General features: G+C 47.6%; 1 protein-coding gene across 2 annotated transcripts in view; it reads left to right on the top strand.

The window, feature by feature from the left end:
* The window catches only part of VIPR1 (vasoactive intestinal peptide receptor 1), a 206,725-nt gene that overhangs the window by 163,025 nt on the left and 24,251 nt on the right, over positions 1-19,449 (top strand). For both annotated transcript variants that reach the window (XM_072154434.1, XM_072154433.1), the window contains exons 7-10: positions 10,703-10,856; positions 13,035-13,095; positions 14,097-14,166; positions 16,937-17,028. In XM_072154434.1, coding sequence (XP_072010535.1) covers positions 10,703-10,856; positions 13,035-13,095; positions 14,097-14,166; positions 16,937-17,028 — 377 coding nt within the window. The remainder of the gene's footprint in view (positions 1-10,702; positions 10,857-13,034; positions 13,096-14,096; positions 14,167-16,936; positions 17,029-19,449) is intronic.

The following is a 19,449-nucleotide window of genomic DNA, read 5'->3' as shown; positions in this document are numbered from 1 at the left end:
CTGTCAGCAGCTGTGACCATACAGACTGCAACCAGTGTTATGTATTGTCCCTGGAGGGATGTGTGATCAGACCTCACACTGCTGTGCTCTGTGCTCTCTGCAGCCAGTGTTATGTATTATCCCTGGAGAGATGTGTAATCAGACCTCACACTGCTGTGCTCTCTGCAGCCAGTGTTATGTATTGTCCCTGGATAGATGTGTAATCAGACTTCACACTGCTGTGCTCTGTGCTCTCTGCAGCCAGTGTTATGTATTGTCCCTGGAGAGATGTGTAATCAGACCTCACACTGCTGTGCTCTGTGCAGCCACTGTTATGTATGGTCCCTGGCGAGATGTGTAATCCGACCTCACACTGCTGTGCTCTGTGCTCTCTGCAGCCAGTGTTATGTATTGTCCCTGGATAGATGTGTTATTATACCTCACACTGCTGTGCTCTGTGCTCTCTGCAGCGAGTGTTAAGTATTATCCCTGGGGAGAGGTGTAATCAGACCTTTGTGTATGTTGTTAGTAGCAACAGGACTGTGAAATATGGATTTATATTCCAGGATTGTAACTTCTCCAAGCGCACTGCGTCCTCACACTGCTGTGCTCTGTGCTATCTGCAGTCAGTGTTAGGTTTTGTTCATGGAGATGTTTGTTATCAAACCTTTGTGTATGTTGTCAGTAGAAGCAGGACTGTTAAACATAGATAGATTTATATTCCTGGATTATAGACTCTCCCAGGGCACCTGTGATGTGATCTCAAAAAGTTCTTCACAGCCCCCACCCTCCCCCCCCTGGTCCAAAAACTTGTTTTTCTCAGAGCAGAATGAAGGGGCTGTACAAAAGCTCCATGCAGAGAGCTCAGAGCACAGCAGTGTGAGGACTTGCCCTTAGTGGACCTGGAAGTGTTACACTGATGCCGACACCCTACAGCCTCCAAAAATGGAAGTAAATAGGTCATAATTCGCTTTTTTAACCCCTTCTTACTGAGGATTTGTTACTATTATCACGTTGTTTCTGTTATCATTAGGAGGAGATTGGGGCAGGTAAGTGTCTCCCACATCTAATAATAGTTTAGATTCTCTGATTTTGGATAAATCCCATTAGTGTCTGTGAGTCGGAGGAGCGTGAGATTCCGGGAGACATTCCAGGAATAGATGCGGCTCCGGAGTCATTGAACTATTAGTGATGGTCTCTGAGAGATGACCCCTGACCCTGAAGTGGAAGGTAGAGGAAGGTATTTCCAGGAGGAGGGGGGGGGGCAAATCATCGGAGTGATGGAGACAAATGGATTTTGACTAATTCATCATCCGGAGAAAACCTGTTTTGAGCAATTTCTTGCAGCTGAGTAGATGTATAATGTGTAACAAGTCATAGAATTCTGGGAACACTATGTCATCTGAATTCATCCTCAATTTAGGCTTGGTTAAAGGGATAGGCTCCCATAGAGCCTAGCTACAGTGAGTCGAGGTGGGCGTGGCCTCCTCGGGCTGAATCCAGATGCTCCTCCCCATCCTCTCCCTGTGCAGGTCCTTCAGCTTTTTAGCATTCGAAAACTGTACACCAAGCATATATCACATGAAATCACAGCAGCCGGCATGGAGAGGAGTAGAAGTCCATGGAGGCTGCTCCTGCGATTGTTTTATGTGGTCAGATATGTACATGGGGTATAGTTTGCTAATGTTAAGAAGCTAAAGGACCTGCGATTATGTCACCCTGGTCACATGACATTAGGCCACTCCCCTCAACTTGCTCCAAAGATGCATAGATACCAGGCAAGATTATAACTATATGATTTTATTGGGATCTTGGAGGACCTATTTTTCGCTGAAAGGAGGGTGTCAGATAGTTACTAGGGCTCTATAGGAACCTGCCACTAGCTGTGTTTGTGAAAAATGTGGTGGCAGGTTCCCTTTAAGGCTAGCCTCTTTCTAAGGGGGTCACCATGTACAAGCATGTTGTGGATACCCCCAAGGTACAGACATCAGAGGATTGCAGCTAACCATAACAAGAATGGGCATGTGGGGTGTGGTGGGACCCCATGTCCAGTCCATTTGTCTTATCATCAATAAAAGCAAGGTAGTTAGGAGAAAGGTAACGTTATAATAGAGCATAATAGACCATACTAAAGATCCATAGACCTGATTTATAACAGGAGGGGGATATATTAGTCTTAGGCTATATTCACACTGCCGTTGCCCGTCCGTACTGTACCGTAGCGGGCAACAGCAGTGCACGGGGAGAGGAGCAGGAGGTGAGTGCAGCTCCCCCCCGCCCCTCTCCATAGGGATACATGGCACACGGCGCCGTATTACGGGTAAAGATAGGACAGGTCCTATCTTTTCCCCGGGTACGGAGCGGTACGGTGCCGCACGTGTACCGCTCCCGTAGGGCGCCGTGCGCCCATTGCCGTCTATGGGGGACGTATATCGGCCGTATATACGTCCCCCATACTGTAGTGTGAATGTAGCCTTATATTATAGAAACATGTTAATCAGATTCTTTTGAAGTATGTTTTAGATGCCCTTAAATTGTTGAAATCATCACCTACTAACTGCAGAACTTCCAGTAGAATAACACAAACACTGAATAGGCACATGGGGTGGAGTGGGACCCCATGGCCAGTCCATTGCTAGTCCACGTGTCCTTCAATATGGCAGCCATCCACAGTGTATGATCATCACCAGCTCCCTAGAGGGTCATGACATAAAGGCCAGTATATATTATACCAAACCCGTTCACCTTCTGAGATAGACACATATAGAAATACTAATGATTTTAGTGTGTCATCCGTCTTATGATGCTCTAATTGTCCGGAAGTCATTGAAGTCCAAGCCGGAATTTTAAGGCATCACTGTAAAATTTTAAACCAAGATAGAAAAATAAATCTGGGGTGAAGTAGGACCCCATAGCCAGTCCACTCACCACCGCACTCTGGCCGCCATCCACGAGTCAGGATAATCACTGCTAGCTTGGTGGTCATGATGAAATACCAGTTTATACTGTTGCAGACCTGTTCACCTTCCGAGGGAGGAGGAAGGAAGATATTTATACAATTCTAAAATACTTTAGGGTAATTATGTGTAATCAGTCTGGTAAAGCAATTATGTGTTAGATACCTTCAAAGTCCAGAAGTCAATGTTACCCAATGATCACAGCAAAGACATCACATCATAGATTTAAACAAACACTGAGAAGTATTTGGGGGTGAAGTGGGACCCCATGGCCAGTCCCCTCATGTTCCACTTTGGCAACCATCCACTGCAAGTTGGGTGGTCATGAAAATCAACCAGGAGGTTGATAACAATTGTAAAATATTTTTGTGTAAGAACATGTGAATCCACTATGAGAGAGCGACTTCTTAGAGGAGGTCCAGTATGAAGATCCCCTTTAAGAACCATCGGTACCCCTAGTAATCTCTGCCCTACTAAGAGATCCATGGAGCTCGGTGCCTTCCCCGCATTCCCGCTGTCATCACATCATCCATTCTCCTTCAGCTTTATCTAGGAAATTCTTGCATATGGTTTATATTGAGTCACAATATTGACTTTATCAGAGATGTGATGAATGGGAAGTCTTCAGAAATGAACATTTATGACCCCCCTATAACCATTTGTCTTGGGACATTCCATTATTGACGTGTGTGATAAGCCTCCAATTTATGAACTCACCGAAAGATTTCCTAGTACTTCCTATCACATTATACATGAAGGGAGTCGTCCGGCAAGAATGTTTCAAAGACAACATGATAGATACATTTTCCAGAAATAGCACCACGTACAGGTTGCTGGTGGTATTGCGGAGCTATCCTGCAGTACCAGGTACTACCCATTAACATGTGTGGCTCTGCTTCTCAAAGGGAGTAACAAAGTTTTTTTTATGGTCCCGTTTTTGGAAGAAAAATGCCCATGGTACGTCAGAAAATTTTCTAATGCAACCTAAACCCCGCCTCTTTTTTATGTGCCCCGCCCATTTTGTTGATTTAAGTTGTAAAAGCAATGCCTGCAAGAAGCTAGAACTTTTTCTGTCACTGTAAATGTTGTTTTTTTCGAGACAAAATGTACTTACCCGTAGCACAATTGTGCGTTTTGTAAGTCCTACTGGTGGACTTTTATTAACCCTTTCTGTGCAGCATATTTTTAAATGCAAATTTGTTTTCTAAATTTTCTGCCTTTATCAAATATAATGGGGCAGATTTACTTACCCGGTCCATTCGTGATCCAGCGGCGCGTTCTCTGCGGTGGATTTGGGTCCGGCCAGGATTTATTAAGGCGCTGAAGAGCATCGGAACGCGCTCAAGTTCACTGGCCTATTCCTAGTGAAGGTAAGTGCAAGCTCCGGAACAAATTTTTTTTTTTAAATGCGGCGGTTTTTCCGAATCCGTTGGGTTTTCGTTAGACCACGCCCCCCCCCATTTTCCGTTGCGTGCATCCCAGCGCCGATGCGCCACAATCCGATCGCGTGCGCCAAAATCCCGGGGCAATTCAGGGGAAATCGGCGCAAATCGGAAATATTCAGGGTACACGTCGGGAAAGCGCAAATCGGGCCCTTAGTAAATGACCCCCAATGTTCACCTTCTTCTTCCTGGTGCATGTAAGTGCATTGTCATGCAACACAATTTAAAAGTTAAATCCCGCGCTCAGTCCGAATCTCGGATTGTCCAACGGCACGGAAGCATGGAAGCAGCGCAGCTGCGCCCAAAAAAACGATCACGTGCGACACAATCCCAGCACAGATCCCTGTTAAATACCGGTCCCAGCTGTGCAAATCCCGAAAACAGCGACCAGTCCGACAAAAGTGAGATCCGCAACCCTTAGTAAATAAGCCCTGTTAACTATTTTCTCCGGGTCAATATGCACCCAGTGATACCAAGTATATTTTAAGCCTTCCTTTGCATAATAAAATACTTTTTGGGGGAATTTTTGTTTTTGCAATGCCCCTTCCAAGTGCCATAACTTTTAAATTTTTTTGGAGTATATGAGGGCTTATTTTTTGGCTTGTGGTAGAATGCCGCCTGCCCTGACCTCGGCTTGTGGTAGAACACCGCCTGCCCTGACCTCGGCTTGTGGTAGAACGCCGCCTGCCCTGACCTCGGCTTGTGGTAGAACACCGCCTGCCCTGACCTCGGCTCCTGATAGAACACCGCCTGCCCTGACCTCGGCTTGTGGTAGAACACCACCTGCCCTGACCTTGGCTTGTGGTAGAACACCACCTGCCCTGACCTCGGCTTGTGGTAGAACACTGCCTGCCCTGACCTTGGCTTGTGGTAGAACACCGCCTGCCCTGACCTCGGCTTGTGGTAGAACACCGCCTGCCCTGACCTCGGCTCCTGATAGAACACCGCCTGCCCTGACCTCGGCTTGTGGTAGAACACCGCCTGCCCTGACCTCGGCTTGTGGTAGAACACCGCCTGCCCTGACCTCGGCTTGTGGTAGAACGCCGCCTGCCCTGACCTCGGCTTGTGGTAGAACACCACCTGCCCTGACCTTGGCTTGTGGTAGAACACCACCTGCCCTGACCTCGGCTTGTGGTAGAACACTGCCTGCCCTGACCTTGGCTTGTGGTAGAACACCGCCTGCCCTGACCTTGGCTTGTGGTAAAACGCCGCCTGCCTGACCTCGGCTTGTGATAGAACACCGCCTGCCCTGACCTCGGCTCCTGATAGAACACCGCCTGCCCTGACCTCGGCTTGTGGTAGAACACCGCCTGCCCTGACCTCGGCTTGTGGTAGAACACCGCCTGCCCAAACCTCGGCTTGTGGTAGAACACCGCCTGCCCTTACCTCGGCTTGTGGTAGAACACCACCTGCCCTGACCTCGGCTTGTGGTAGAACACCGCCTGCCCTGACCTCGGCTTGTGGTAGAACACCGCCTGCCCTGACCTCGGCTCCTGATAGAACACCGCCTGCCCTGACCTCGGCTTGTGGTAGAACACCACCTGCCCTGACCTTGGCTTGTGGTAGAACACCACCTGCCCTGACCTCGGCTTGTGGTAGAACACTGCCTGCCCTGACCTTGGCTTGTGGTAGAACACCGCCTGCCCTGACCTCGGCTTGTGGTAGAACACCGCCTGCCCTGACCTCGGCTCCTGATAGAACACCGCCTGCCCTGACCTCGGCTTGTGGTAGAACACCACCTGCCCTGACCTTGGCTTGTGGTAGAACACCACCTGCCCTGACCTCGGCTTGTGGTAGAACACTGCCTGCCCTGACCTTGGCTTGTGGTAGAACACCGCCTGCCCTGACCTCGGCTTGTGGTAGAACACCGCCTGCCCTGACCTCGGCTTGTGGTAGAACACTGCCTGCTCTGACCTCGGCTCCTTATAGAACACCGCCTGCCCTGACCTCGGCTTGTGGTAGAACACCGCCTGCCCTGACCTCGGCTTGTGGTAGAACACCGCCTGCCCTGACCTCGGCTTGTGGTAGAACACTGCCTGCCCTGACCTCGGCTTGTGGTAGAACACTGCCTGCCCTGACCTCGGCTTGTGGTAAAACGCCGCCTGCCTGACCTCGGCTCGTGATAGAACACCGCCTGCCCTGACCTCGGCTCCTGATAGAACACCGCCTGCCCTGACCTCGGCTCCTGATAGAACACCGCCTGCCCTGACTTCGGCTTGTGGTAGAACGCCGCCTGCCCTGACCTCGGCTTGTGATAGAACACCGCCTGCCCTGACCTCGGCTTGTGGTAGAACACCGCCTGCCCTGACCTCGGCTTGTGGTAGAACACCGCCTGCCCTGACCTCGGCTTGTGGTAGAACACTGCCTGCCCTGACCTCGGCTTGTGGTAGAACACCGCCTGCCCTGACCTCGGCTTGTGGTAGAACACCGCCTGCCCTGACCTCGGCTTGTGGTAGAACACCGCCTCCCCTGACCTCGGCTTGTGGTAGAACACCGCCTGCCCTGACCTCGGCTTGTGGTAGAACACCGCCTGCCCTGACCTCGGCTTGTGGTAGAACACCGCCTGCCCTGACCTCGGCTTGTGGTAGAACACCGCCTGCCCTGACCTCGGCTTGGTTACAGACTATGGTCTCTGCCTGATCCTTTTGTACCATGCTACAATATTGTGAGACCTGTCTGAGCTGTCACTAATCAGAGGCTTGTTCGGGCAGTGACCAGGTGGTTGCCGGTGGAGAAATCCTATCACTGCCCATTTTTTACAGATAATGCCACATTTTCCATTTCTGGATAACAAGACCCTCCCTGGGCGGAGCTTCCCCATCACATGACTATGCCCTTCTATTAGTCTACCTACAATGTAGTAGCTGCACAGTAGCGTGGAGTGGATGGAGCACGCTCACAGCACATCCTGCACATTATAATGAGCATCCTGTAAAGTCTTAATCTCTGGGACCAGATTCCGAGGATTTGCTCTTCCGGGCAGTCACAGCGACGTTTCCACACTGAACTAATCAACCTGATTAGATCCTAATAGTTTCTTCGATAGACGGGGCATTTGCATATATCCGCCCACGGCCTCATGACCGCAGCGCGGAGCGGGATTTACATCTGCTCCGTCTAATGAAATATTCCCAGCTGGGGATTCAGATTAAGTGGAACGATATTAAATGATGGAAATTTTACATCTTCTGTATCATTTATTGAGAATTCAATGAGGCAAAAATTGTCCTGGGGTTTGTTTTAACCAGTTATTTACTGCAGGGAGTCACCATCCTGTATAATATAAGGGTCTCAGTCATATGTCATAGCAGCAGGACTGGAAAAATGGATTTATATTCCAGGATTGCAGCTTCACTTGGTGAACTGGGAATGCGTCCAGACACTGCTGCGCTCTGTTCCCTCTGTAGCCAGTGTTATGTATTGTCCCTAGAGAGATGTGTTATCAGACCTCACACTGCTGTGCTCTGTGCTCTCTGCAGCCAGTGTTATGTATTGTCCCTGGAGAGATGTGTAATCAGACCTCACACTGCTGTGCTCTGTGCTCTCTGCAGCCAGTGTTATGTATTGTCCCTGGAGAGATGTGTAATCAGACCTCACACTGCTGTGCTCTGTGCTCTCTGCAGCCAGTGTTATGTATTATCCCTGGAGAGATGTGTAATCAGACCTCACACTGCTGTGCTCTGTGCTCTCTGCAGCCAGTGTTATGTATTGTCCCTGGAGGGATGTGTAACCAGACCTCACACTGCTGTGCTCTCTGCTCTCTGCAGACAGTGTTATGTATTGTCCCTGGAGAGATGTGTAATCAGACCTCACACTGCTGTGCTCTGTGCTCTCTGCAGCCAGTGTTACGTAATGTCCTTGGAGAGATGTGTAATCAGACCTCACACTGCTGTGCTCTGTGCTCTCTGCAGCCAGTGTTATGCATTGTCATTGGAGAGATGTGTAATCAGACCTACGTGTATAGGAGGGACTGTGGAGCTATTCAGAACAGAGCACAGCAGTGTGAGGAAATACCACCAATGCACAGTGATCACAGTCCTGCTGCTGCTACTAACAACACACCCTACAACTCTCTATGGACAATACCTATGGACACACCCCAAGTGCTCCAGGAGAAGCTACAATCCTGGAATATGAATCCATATATCACAGTCCTGCTGCTACTAATAACATACACAGATGACTGATTACACATCTCTCCAGAGGAAAAACTTGATTCTACGTGAGGTGGCCAAGGTAGGTTACTCCCGCTTAGATCCTATTCAACATCTATTTGATAGGGCTCAATGATTGGACACCAAATGATCTGAAATTGATGATCTGTTCTATGGACATGTCGTCAATATCGACAACCCAAAAACCCATTTATAGGACTTGGTCTCCTACTAGATGTTTTTTGGGACATTTGCCTATTGAAGCCACAATTCTGTGTCCCTTCACCACCTAATCCCTTCTCCTAGATCCTCAGAGGTCCCATTCCACCAGAGAAGTCCAGAAGATAGGAGGACATTTATCCACTGGTGTCCTCAGTTCTGGTCATCCGTGAAGATGGGAGGACACTGGTGTCCTTAGTTCTGGTCATCCATGAAGATAGGAGGACACTGGTGTCCTTAGTTCTGGTCATCCATGAAGATGGGAGGACACTGGTGTCCTCAGTTCTGGTCATTCATGAAGATAGGAGGACACTGGTGTCCTCAGTTCTGGTCAGCCATGAAGATAGGAGGACACTGGTGTCCTCAGTTCTGGTCATCCATGAAGATAGGAGGACATATATCCACTGGTGTCCTCAGTTCTGGTCCTCCATGAAGATAGGGGGACACTGGTGTCCTTAGTTCTGGTCATCCATGAAGATAGGAGGACACTGGTGTCCTCAGTTCTGGTCAGCCATGAAGATAGGAGGACACTGGTGTCCTCAGTTCTGGTCATCCATGAAGATAGGAGGACACTGGTGTCCTCAGTTCTGGTCATCCATGAAGATAGGAGGACACTGGTGTCCTCAGTTCTGGTCCTCCATGAAGATAGGAGGACACTGGTGTCCTTAGTTCTGGTCATTCATGAAGATAGGAGGACACTGGTGTCCTCAGTTCTGGTCAGCCATGAAGATAGGAGGACACTGGTGTCCTCAGTTCTAGTCCTCCATGAAGATAGGAGGACACTGGTGTCCTCAGTTCTGGTCCTCCATGAAGATAGGAGGACACTGGTGTCCTCAGTTCTGGTCATCCGTGAAGAAAGGAGGACACTGGTGTCCTTAGTTCTGGTCATCCATGAAGATAGGAGGACACTGGTGTCCTCAGTTCTGGTCATCCATGAAAATAGGAGGACACTGGTGTCCTCAGTTCTGGTCAGCCATGAAGATAGGAGGACACTGGTGTCCTCAGTTCTGGTCAGCCATGAAGATAGGAGGACACTGGTGTCCTCAGTTCTGGTCAGCCATGAAGATAGGAGGACACTGGTGTCCTCAGTTCTGGTCAGCCATGAAGATAGGAGGACACTGGTGTCCTTAGTTCTGGTCATCCATGAAGATAGGAGGACACTGGTGTCCTTAGTTCTGGTCATCCATGAAAATAGGAGGACACTGGTGTCCTCAGTTCTGGTCAGCCATGAAGATAGGAGGACACAGGTGTCCTCAGTTCTGGTCAGCCATGAAGATAGGAGGACACTGGTGTCCTCAGTTCTGGTCCTCCATGAAGATAGGGGGACACTGGTGTCCTTAGTTCTGGGCCTCCATGAAGATAGGAGGACACTGGTGTCCTCAGTTCTGGTCAGCCATGAAGATAGGAGGACACTGGTGTCCTCAGTTCTGGTCCTCCATGAAGATAGGAGGACACTGGTGTCCTCAGTTCTGGTCAGCCATGACTTTCATTGAGGCTTAAAGGGATTCATTTTACTTACCAGGTCACCAAATCCTGATCGAGCAGTATTGGCCACCAGTTCTCGATAGTGATAACCTTACCCAACAGATCCTCGCATCTCAACTACTGAAGGTTTCCAAAGACATAAAAGGGAATTTAGCAGAACCTAAAATTGGGATTGGCCATCTACGAAGAATGGAAAGGTCTACTTTTATTAGATGTCAAGGGAATGAAGGGTCCATCATAACTGATCCTTAGGTCCCATGGACAATGAGCCACCACTAGAAGTAGGGTTCATGAGCAGCTTCTCATGGATGTGGAGGAATTGGCTGTGGATCCAATACTCGGAGTTGGATGGACAACCTATTCTTACTTAGACGAGAGGCTACTTTGGGTTTTGTGTGCACCTAGACTTCATCATGTACTTTTGACCAAAATTTCACTTTTTAACCTTAAATAATGTTCTCTGCAGGTTGGGTGTAAAGCGGCCATCGTGTTCTTCCAGTATTGCATCATGGCCAACTTCTTCTGGCTGCTGGTGGAGGGCCTCTACCTCCATACGCTCTTGGTCATCTCCTTCTTCTCGGAAAGGAAGTATTTTTGGTGGTACATCTTGATCGGATGGGGTAAGCTGCGTTATTCTCTCCATGTTTTTTTTGTGTGAAATCTCTATTTTAAATATTTTTGGAAATTTTTTGAATTCCTCTACAGGAATTTTTTTTGGGGGGGGGATTTCAACTCAAAATTGCTTTATAAATAACACTAACCCGACCCAGAGGGACATTTGTGGGCTCCATGACCAAGGGCATCTGCAATTACAGCGCCCCCTATAGCTTCTCCTCCATAAACTCCATTATTCTGTTACGTGAGTGGAACGCTTGACCTCGCGGTAATGACATAGACGCAGTAATGGCTTCTGGGAATCTTGGGAACATTAGGTTATATTGTAATTAGAGGTAAAATAATTTGTGTTTACCACATTATAGAAAGATAATGAGATGTTTATAAATATCTCATTATTATGTATATTGTCTCGTCCTATCACATTCATTTTTGTTGTGTTGGGCCAGAGGGGGGGCGATATTGGTACATTATGGGGCCAGATTTCGGACCTTGTTAATATTTTCCCCCTATCAAGGTCCTAAATAGGGCAAAAACAAACCATTACTAGACCCCTCTGTCCACTAGCCCCTTAAAGGGGGTGTCCACTTTTACCAAAATGCTGAAAATGGGTCAGGAAATTTTCCCCTTACTGATCAATATTTGGTCCTGTTCTAATATTTTTGGGTTCATTCATATGGTGTTGACTTCCAAGTCCCACAACATATAGGACAAAGTCACTCAGCCAATCAGTGCCCAGGGTGGTGTCCTGTTATTGGCTAAATGGGATTTCCAGTGTGTTGAGGGAGGAGCTAGAGATCAGACAAACCATAATTAGAATCATAGGTTGATTTAAGCCCCTCCTATATCACGCTGGTCCCAGACCACACCATAGACCAACCCAAATTTAAGTAGGATCCCGTCTTATGGGGTGCGGTTTTGTAATATCTGACTCATTTTGGGACATACCTTAATACGCTGCAACTGTTTCTCAAAATTTGGGCTAAATTTGTAATTGGTATAAAAGGGACATTTAAGCTCCACTCCTGGGTGTGCCTTCAGAAGACCCAGCTCCACCTTTAATTCCGGTGAGACGGCCCACTTAGGGGTGTGGTTTGTAATCTCTGGTTTAATAAGGGCATATTCTAATATGGTGAGACGGTCTCTAAAAATTAGGGTAAATTTGCAGTTGGTTTAATAGAGACATTTAAACTCCACCCATGGGCGGACCCACTGGGCTCGCCTCCAGGAGACTCAGCCCCACCCCAAACTGGTCTTTCACCAATATGAGGTCGTCCATGTTGTCCCAGGGTCTTGTAATCTTCAACTCCTATTGGCCCAGGGGAAGCCTGAAAATATTAGGACTGACTCTAAAAATTTGGGAAAATTAAGCCCCACCCCTGACCTGTCCCTGAGCCCACCTCCAGACCCCACTGTACTGAGACCACAGAGCCTAAGGCCCCTGTGACCTTTGGGAGGACCCTAAGGCCCCTGTGACCTTTGGGAGAACCCCAAGGCCCCTGTGACCTTTGGGAGGACCCCAAGGCCCCTGTGACCTTTGGGAGGACCCCAAGGCCCCTGTGACCTTTGGGAGGACCCCAAGGCCCCTGTGACCTTTGGGAGGACCCCAAGGCCCCTGTGACCTTTGGGAGGACCCCAAGGCCCCTGTGACCTTTGGGAGGACCCCAAGGCCCCTGTGACCTTTGGGAGGACCCCAAGGCCCCTGTGACCTTTGGGAGGACCCCAAGGCCCCTGTGACCTTTGGGAGGACCCCAAGGCCCCTGTGACCTTTGGGAGGACCCCAAGTCCCCTGTGAGCTTTGGGAGGACCCTAATGCCCCTGTGACCTTTGGTAGGACCCTAATGCCCCTGTGACCTTTGGTAGGACCCTAGTTTAGGGGTCTTACTACAAATTTTTCTTTTGCAATTGGCTTAATTCTCCTAAATAGCTCCCGGGTCCATACAATGGAGCGAGGGTCAGAGGTCGCCCTTCTCTATTAGTCGGAGTAGTCACAATCTATGAGTCCTGTGACTACTACAGATTTCCAGGATCAATACGTTCAATTTCTGCGGGGAATGAACTCCCACCCCCTCCGAGACCCCCGACAAATTATCTCTGGCATAAAATCAATAGACAGAAGAGAGTATTTTCCAAATGAATTTCTCTTTGATCATCAGAACATATTTCTTTCCTCCCCCCCGCAGGAGCCCCGACCGTATTCATCACCGCGTGGACGTTCGCCAGGATATATTATGATGACACCGGGTAAGTTATAGTAGATGAAGGACGCCTTAAAGGGATGGAATGAGACTATTACACTGATGACCTTAAGATGGCCTTAGGATTGCTCATCAATATCAGATCGCTGGGGCTCTGACACCTGCACCAAGAGGCGCCAAACCATTGATAGTGGCTGCGACTGGTATTACAGCTCCATGACCTGCAGGGAAAAGGAAAGAGCTGCAATACCAGCCATGGCCACGATGAGAAGTAAGGAGCGCTACCTGTAAACTTCAAGATGATCCAGCGCTCCACCAATAGATAGTGGGGGAAGCCGGGAGCGGAGGGGAAAACTGGGGGTGGAGGTATGCAGGGAGTGGGGTGGGGGGCGCTTGGAGCCAGCCAGAGGGCGGGCGGGAGCACAATGCCAGGGCGGAGGGGTGGAACGCGGTGGCAGGCGGGTGCATGGTGCCGCCCCCTCGTCCAGCAGGAGGTGCGCCGCCTGAGGTGAGATTCTCAACTTGCCTCATGGGAGGTGCACCCCTGTATGGAGATATATCTATACCCTGAGGATGAGCCTTAAACATCCTAGTGATCCCTTTAAGGCGTCCATGTTATGTGTGCCGGATCCCTAGTACTGGAGTCTTGTTCATACTGGGAGACCAGGATGAGAATCCAGGAGGGAGCAGCAAAGGGCATCCAGATCTAAAAAATGTCATTTTTCTGTTGTTCTAGAATTGTGACTTTTGCAAAAAACGCACCATAAAACCCGTCGTGTGTGAATACAGACCAAATGTCTACATAAAATATCGGTCAGATTGGCCAAACTGTGACCCGATTTCAGCAAATAATGTTACAAAACGTTACAACACTGTACATCGTTACCGTTCACATTGCACATTTCCGCTGCAGGTTTTCGTTGCCTTTTTTCGGTTGTTTTTGTAATATTTTCCCCCCAGCGGCAGAAATGTTCCAAAAACTTTGAATGTGAACGAAACCTTGTCCCTAGCGACCTGCAGGCGCTGATCACTGTGCTTCCCCTCTAGGTGCTGGGATACCATTGAATCCCCGATTTGGTGGTGGATCATCCGAGGTCCCATCCTGGTCTCCATATCGGTAAAGTATTTCACATTACGGAATTATTATAAAATACTAATTATAATAAACTCAATCAGTAAAGGAATGTAGTGGTTATGACAGGGGAGACAGTGCCCGCCCTTGATACATCAGGGATTGATTGGTGGGGTCTGAGCTTTTCAGGTTTCCCATCGATGCTTGATTGGAGGAGTCTGACCCCGACTTTATATTTATGCTATTATTATATTATAATTGTGCTAATGAGCCTGAAGGGGTGTTACCAGAGCCCCTCTGGGCTGTAGCTTCACAGGCTGTTACACTGTCTGCCCACCCCCCTTGCTACATTAGCTCTTCACCCTCCCTCTGCCTTCTGTAATCTAACACAGTGGAAGGGGGAAAGTGCTCCTGCACAGTGTAACAGCCTGTGAAACTACAGGATGTTGAGTGTGAATTTAAAGAACAAACACCCTTGGTGTGCACCACCCATAAGGATAAATGAACTTATAGGGGATATTAGATAAGGAGGGAAAGAGGAGGGAAAGTGGTGAGTATAATTCCCACAAAAATGCAATCAAAGGGAACGTTTCAGAGGGAGGTCCCCCAATTGTGTCGTATAACTCCCCCAAAGTGAGGACAACCCCACACTGATAAGGACAGTACCTCCAGGGGTTATTTAGGGTGGTAGGCTGGTTCCCGGGTCCTAGGGAGGAAAATGCCCAAATCTCAGGAGTCCAACCCAAGAAATTATACTGGTGTCACTCATTCTTATATATGTGAAATCATAAAAATGTATATTTACCAATAAACAATAGACAATAAATAAACAATAAATAAACAATAGACAATAAATAAACAATAAATAAACAATAGACAATAAATAAACAATAAATAAACAATAGACAATAAATAAAAGTCAAGTTTTAATATTTAAACACTCACCACTCCCCCCCCCCCCTTACCTAAATTTGCTTTATAAGTTCGGCTTGTGAAACTACAGCACAGAGGGGCTCTGGTAACGCCCTCCTGAATCCTACAGGCTCATTAGCATAATTATAAAAGCTGATTTTAGAAGGAGGGAGGCCATGGATAACAGATATAAGAAGATACCGCAGTCCCGGTGCCCGGATCTATGAGTAATGTCCCTGGATTATCAGGATGGATATTGATGAAAGATTTACTTTTTTTTAAAAGAAAGCAAATGTTATAAGAATAAACAAACATTTGTAACTGTGTGTGAAAAATAAATTGTGCTGTTTATATTGTGTTTGTTTTTTATGTTTTTTTTAATTTAATAAACAGTAGCTACACGCACGCTGCGGATTGTCATGTGGAAAATCTGTATCCGGTGCGCACGGTTTTTGTGTGCTTTTCCAGCAGATTTCATGCGGATTTTTCTGCTTAGTGTTGCCTTTTATTTTGTATTTTTTATGCAGATTGTGGGGTTTTTTTTGTTTTTTTTTCACCTTATCTGACATCTTTTCAAGCAAAAATTCAGCATCAACTCAGCATCGTGGTGCGGATTTGGTGCAAATTCTCTTTGCAAATTTGTTGCAGATTTTCTGCGAGGGCGCACAAGAAAAGTGACACAATCAGTATTTTATTTTCCACACTGAACAATTTCCGAGAGGGGGAAAAAAAACACATTCGGGCAAATTTACAAAGAAGAAAGCAAACTGCACTAAATGCACTAAGTCTGGCGCACGGTCTATCACCGGAACGCGCCCTAATATGTGCCGTATGGTGCCTAGTGCAGCTGTGCCATAATAGTGCGACAATGTCACGTGTGACACATGTGGTGCGGACTCTTCTTATATACATGTGCAAAGTCCAACAGAAAACTGGCGCAAGGACCTTAGTGAATGAGCCCCATTGTCTACACGACTTTCTCTAAAACACATAGGGGCACATTTATTAACGGCCCGATTCACGTTTTTCCGTCTGGTTTTTTTTTTTTTCCGATTTGCACCATTTTGCGCCGAATTCCGCTGGGATTTTGGCGCACGCGATCCGATTTCGGCCCCCGGGTTGCATGCGACGGAAATCGGGGTTTGGGGGGGGGGTGGCCGTCGGAAAACCCGACGGATTCGTAAAAACCTCTGTATTTTTAAAAAAAATTTGGTCGCACGCGCCATACTTACATGCACCAGGAAGAGATCAGTGAACTCCGGGGCGCCTCGGTGGACCTCGGTGCAGCAGCGACACCTGGTGGACGGGCGCAGGAGCTGAACGCTGGTCCGAGAAGCCGCCGCTGGAACGCGAATGGACCAGGTAAGTAAATGTGCCACATAGTTGCTACTTCATTACATTGTGAATTTTCCGCACCAAAATCTGTGCATAAAATCTGCACGGAATCCGCATGTAATTCCGCACGCCGCCTAAAATTTTTATTGTAGAATTTTTTCTTTTTTTGTATGTTTCCTCTTATTTCTCTATCTGCCTTGTATTTCCTTGTATTTGCTGTTTTTTGTATAATTCCCGGTTCCGCCTGACTCCGCCCACCACGTCTCCGGCCCGCCTCCTGACGCCGCCGCCTCGCATAGCTGTGCTCTATGGGCTTGACATCATCATACTTGCGATGTATGACACAAAGTCCCAAGCAGGTTGATGTCAGGCCCAAGATGGCTGCCATCCTATCCAGCTATAAGCCCCCGCCGGGGTCGTGAGGTCAAGTAGAAGACAGGTCCATCGACCAATCAGGCGCATCGTTTTGTTTCATTTCTATTTTGTTTTTAGATTTTTATGTTTCTTTTTTTTTTATGTTTTAAATAATTTGACTCTTTTTTTTTTTTTTTTTCCCTTCTTTTTTTAGGTAAATTTTATTCTTTTCATCTGCATCATCAGAATTTTGGTCCAAAAGTTACATTCGCCCGACGTTGGAAGAAATGAGAACAGCCAATACACGTAGGTGTCTGCTTCCCGTGTCGTGTTACTTCACTGTTTATTAAAGGGTCATCATAATAGATGTCCAGGAGGAGGAGAAGTGGCTAGAATAGCGCCACCCCTGCCTATAGGCTATGACTGGTATTACACCATTATGTAAAAACTAATGTATTTGAAATTGATTGGGAAAAACTGTAAGGAAAGTTTGTACTGTTGACTTTCCATAGATCTGCAGCACATTGCGCCTCCTCCTGGCACTGGGTCACAGTCTGTGCTTCCTAATGATGGCGCATTCCTCCTCAGTGTCTGGTTCTGATGCTCCGGGTTATTGGGGCGTGAGCGCTCCCGCCAGGCAGCTTTCCAGTGGCATTTCGTGCCGAGCGGCTGTAGCTCATCCATGCGATGGCCCCTTTGTGCTGGACACGGATGCGACTACCAGGGAAATACTTGTTTCAGATTTGTTCTCATTAACTCTTGTTACCGCTAATGAGCCGCGTTCTGTTCACTCGTTACATTGTCTCCAGGAGGGTTATCAATAAATAATAAAAACATCCTGCAAATGCGGCAAAGCGTCCTGCGCTACTGCTGGGAACGTGACAATGTGTCATTCCAGGAACTCATTACAACATTAAACCACATTAACATATATACAATGGGGCTCATTTACTTACCTGGTCCTGTCACGATCCCGCGGTGCGTTGTCCGACGAGGATTCGGGTCTTCCGCGATTCACTAAGATTGGACGCCTGATATCCTGCATCCGTTACTTCTGCGACGAGGTCCGCCGGAGTTCACCTGCTTTTTCCCGGTGCTTGTAACTGCATGTCTTGCCACACATTTCTAAATGTTCAATCCCGCGCGTTGTCCGACGACCCGCCCCCCGATTTGTGCCGCGTGCAAGCCGGGACCGATGCACCAAAATCTGATCGCATGCACTAAAATACCGGGGCAATTCGACGCAAAACGGATATCGTCGGGAAACCCAACAAAAATGTGCTTTGCGGACCCTTAGTAAATGAGCCACAATGTGTCTTGTTACAATTTGAAATTCTGTAAAACTAAAGCTACCATGAGGGGGGAGCTGACTGCACACTATATCTTGCCATCGATGCTAGCAATATATATGTCCATATCTAGTGATCTCCCCCTAGTGGTGGTGTATAATGTGTATGTACTGATCTCCCCCTAGTGGTGGTGTATAATCTGTATGTAGTGATCTCCTCCTAGTGGTGGTGTATAATCTGTATGTAGTGAGCTCCCCCTAGTGGTGGTGTATAATGTGTATGTACTGATCTCCCCCTAGTGGTGGTGTATAATCTGTATGTAGTGATCTCCCCTAGTGGTGGTGTATAATGTGTATGTAGTGATCTCCCCCTAGTGGTGATGTATAATCTGTATGTAGTGACCTCCTCCTAGTGGTGGTGTATAATCTGTATGTAGTGAGCTCCCCCTAGTGGTGCTGTATAATGTGTATGCAGTGATCTCCCCCTAGTGGTGGTGTATAATGTGTATGTAGTGATCTCCCCCTAGTGGTGGTGTATAATGTGTATGTAGTGATCTCCCCCTAGTGGTGGTGTATAATCTGTATGTAGTGATCTCCCCCTAGTGGTGGTGTATAATGTGTATGTAGTGATCTCCTCCTAGTGGTGGTGTATAATCTGTATGTAGTGATCCCCCCTAGTGGTGGTGTATAATCTGTATGTAGTGATCTCCCCCTAGTGGTGGTGTATAATCTGTATGTAGTGATCTCCTCCTAGTGGTGGAGTATAATCTGTATGCAGTGATCTCCCCCTAGTGGTGGTGTATAATGTGTATGTAGTGATCTCCTCCTAGTGGTGATGTATAATCTGTATGTAGTGATCTCCTCCTAGTGGTGGTGTATAATGTGTATGTAGTGATCTCCCCCTAGTGGTGGTGTATAATCTGTATGTAGTGATCTCCTCCTAGTGTTGGTGTATAATCTGTATGTAGTGAGCTCCTCCTAGTGGTGGTGTATAATCTGTATGTAGTGATCTCCTCCTAGTGGTGGTGTATAATGTGTATGTAGTGATCTCCTCCTAGTGGTGGTGTATAATGTGTATGTAGTGATCTCCCCCTAGTGGTGGTGTATAATCTGTATGTAGTGATCTCCTCCTAGTGGTGGTGTATAATCTGTATGTAGTGAGCTCCTCCTAGTGGTGGTGTATAATCTGTATGTAGTGATCTCCCCCTAGTGGTGGTGTATAATCTGTATGTAGTGATCTCCCCCTAGTGGTGATGTATAATCTGTATGTAGTGATCCCCCCCTAGTGGTGGTGTATAAGCTGTATGTAGTGATCTCCTCCTAGTGGTGGTGTATAATCTGTATGTAGTGATCTCCCCCTAGTGGTGATGTATAATCTGTATGTAGTGATCCCCCCCTAGTGGTGGTGTATAAGCTGTATGTAGTGATCTCCTCCGAGT

Source organism: Engystomops pustulosus, chromosome 5, assembly GCF_040894005.1.
Source record: "Engystomops pustulosus chromosome 5, aEngPut4.maternal, whole genome shotgun sequence".
NCBI classification, from domain to species: Eukaryota; Metazoa; Chordata; class Amphibia; order Anura; family Leptodactylidae; genus Engystomops; species Engystomops pustulosus.
This window is presented reverse-complemented; position numbering and strand designations above follow the sequence as displayed.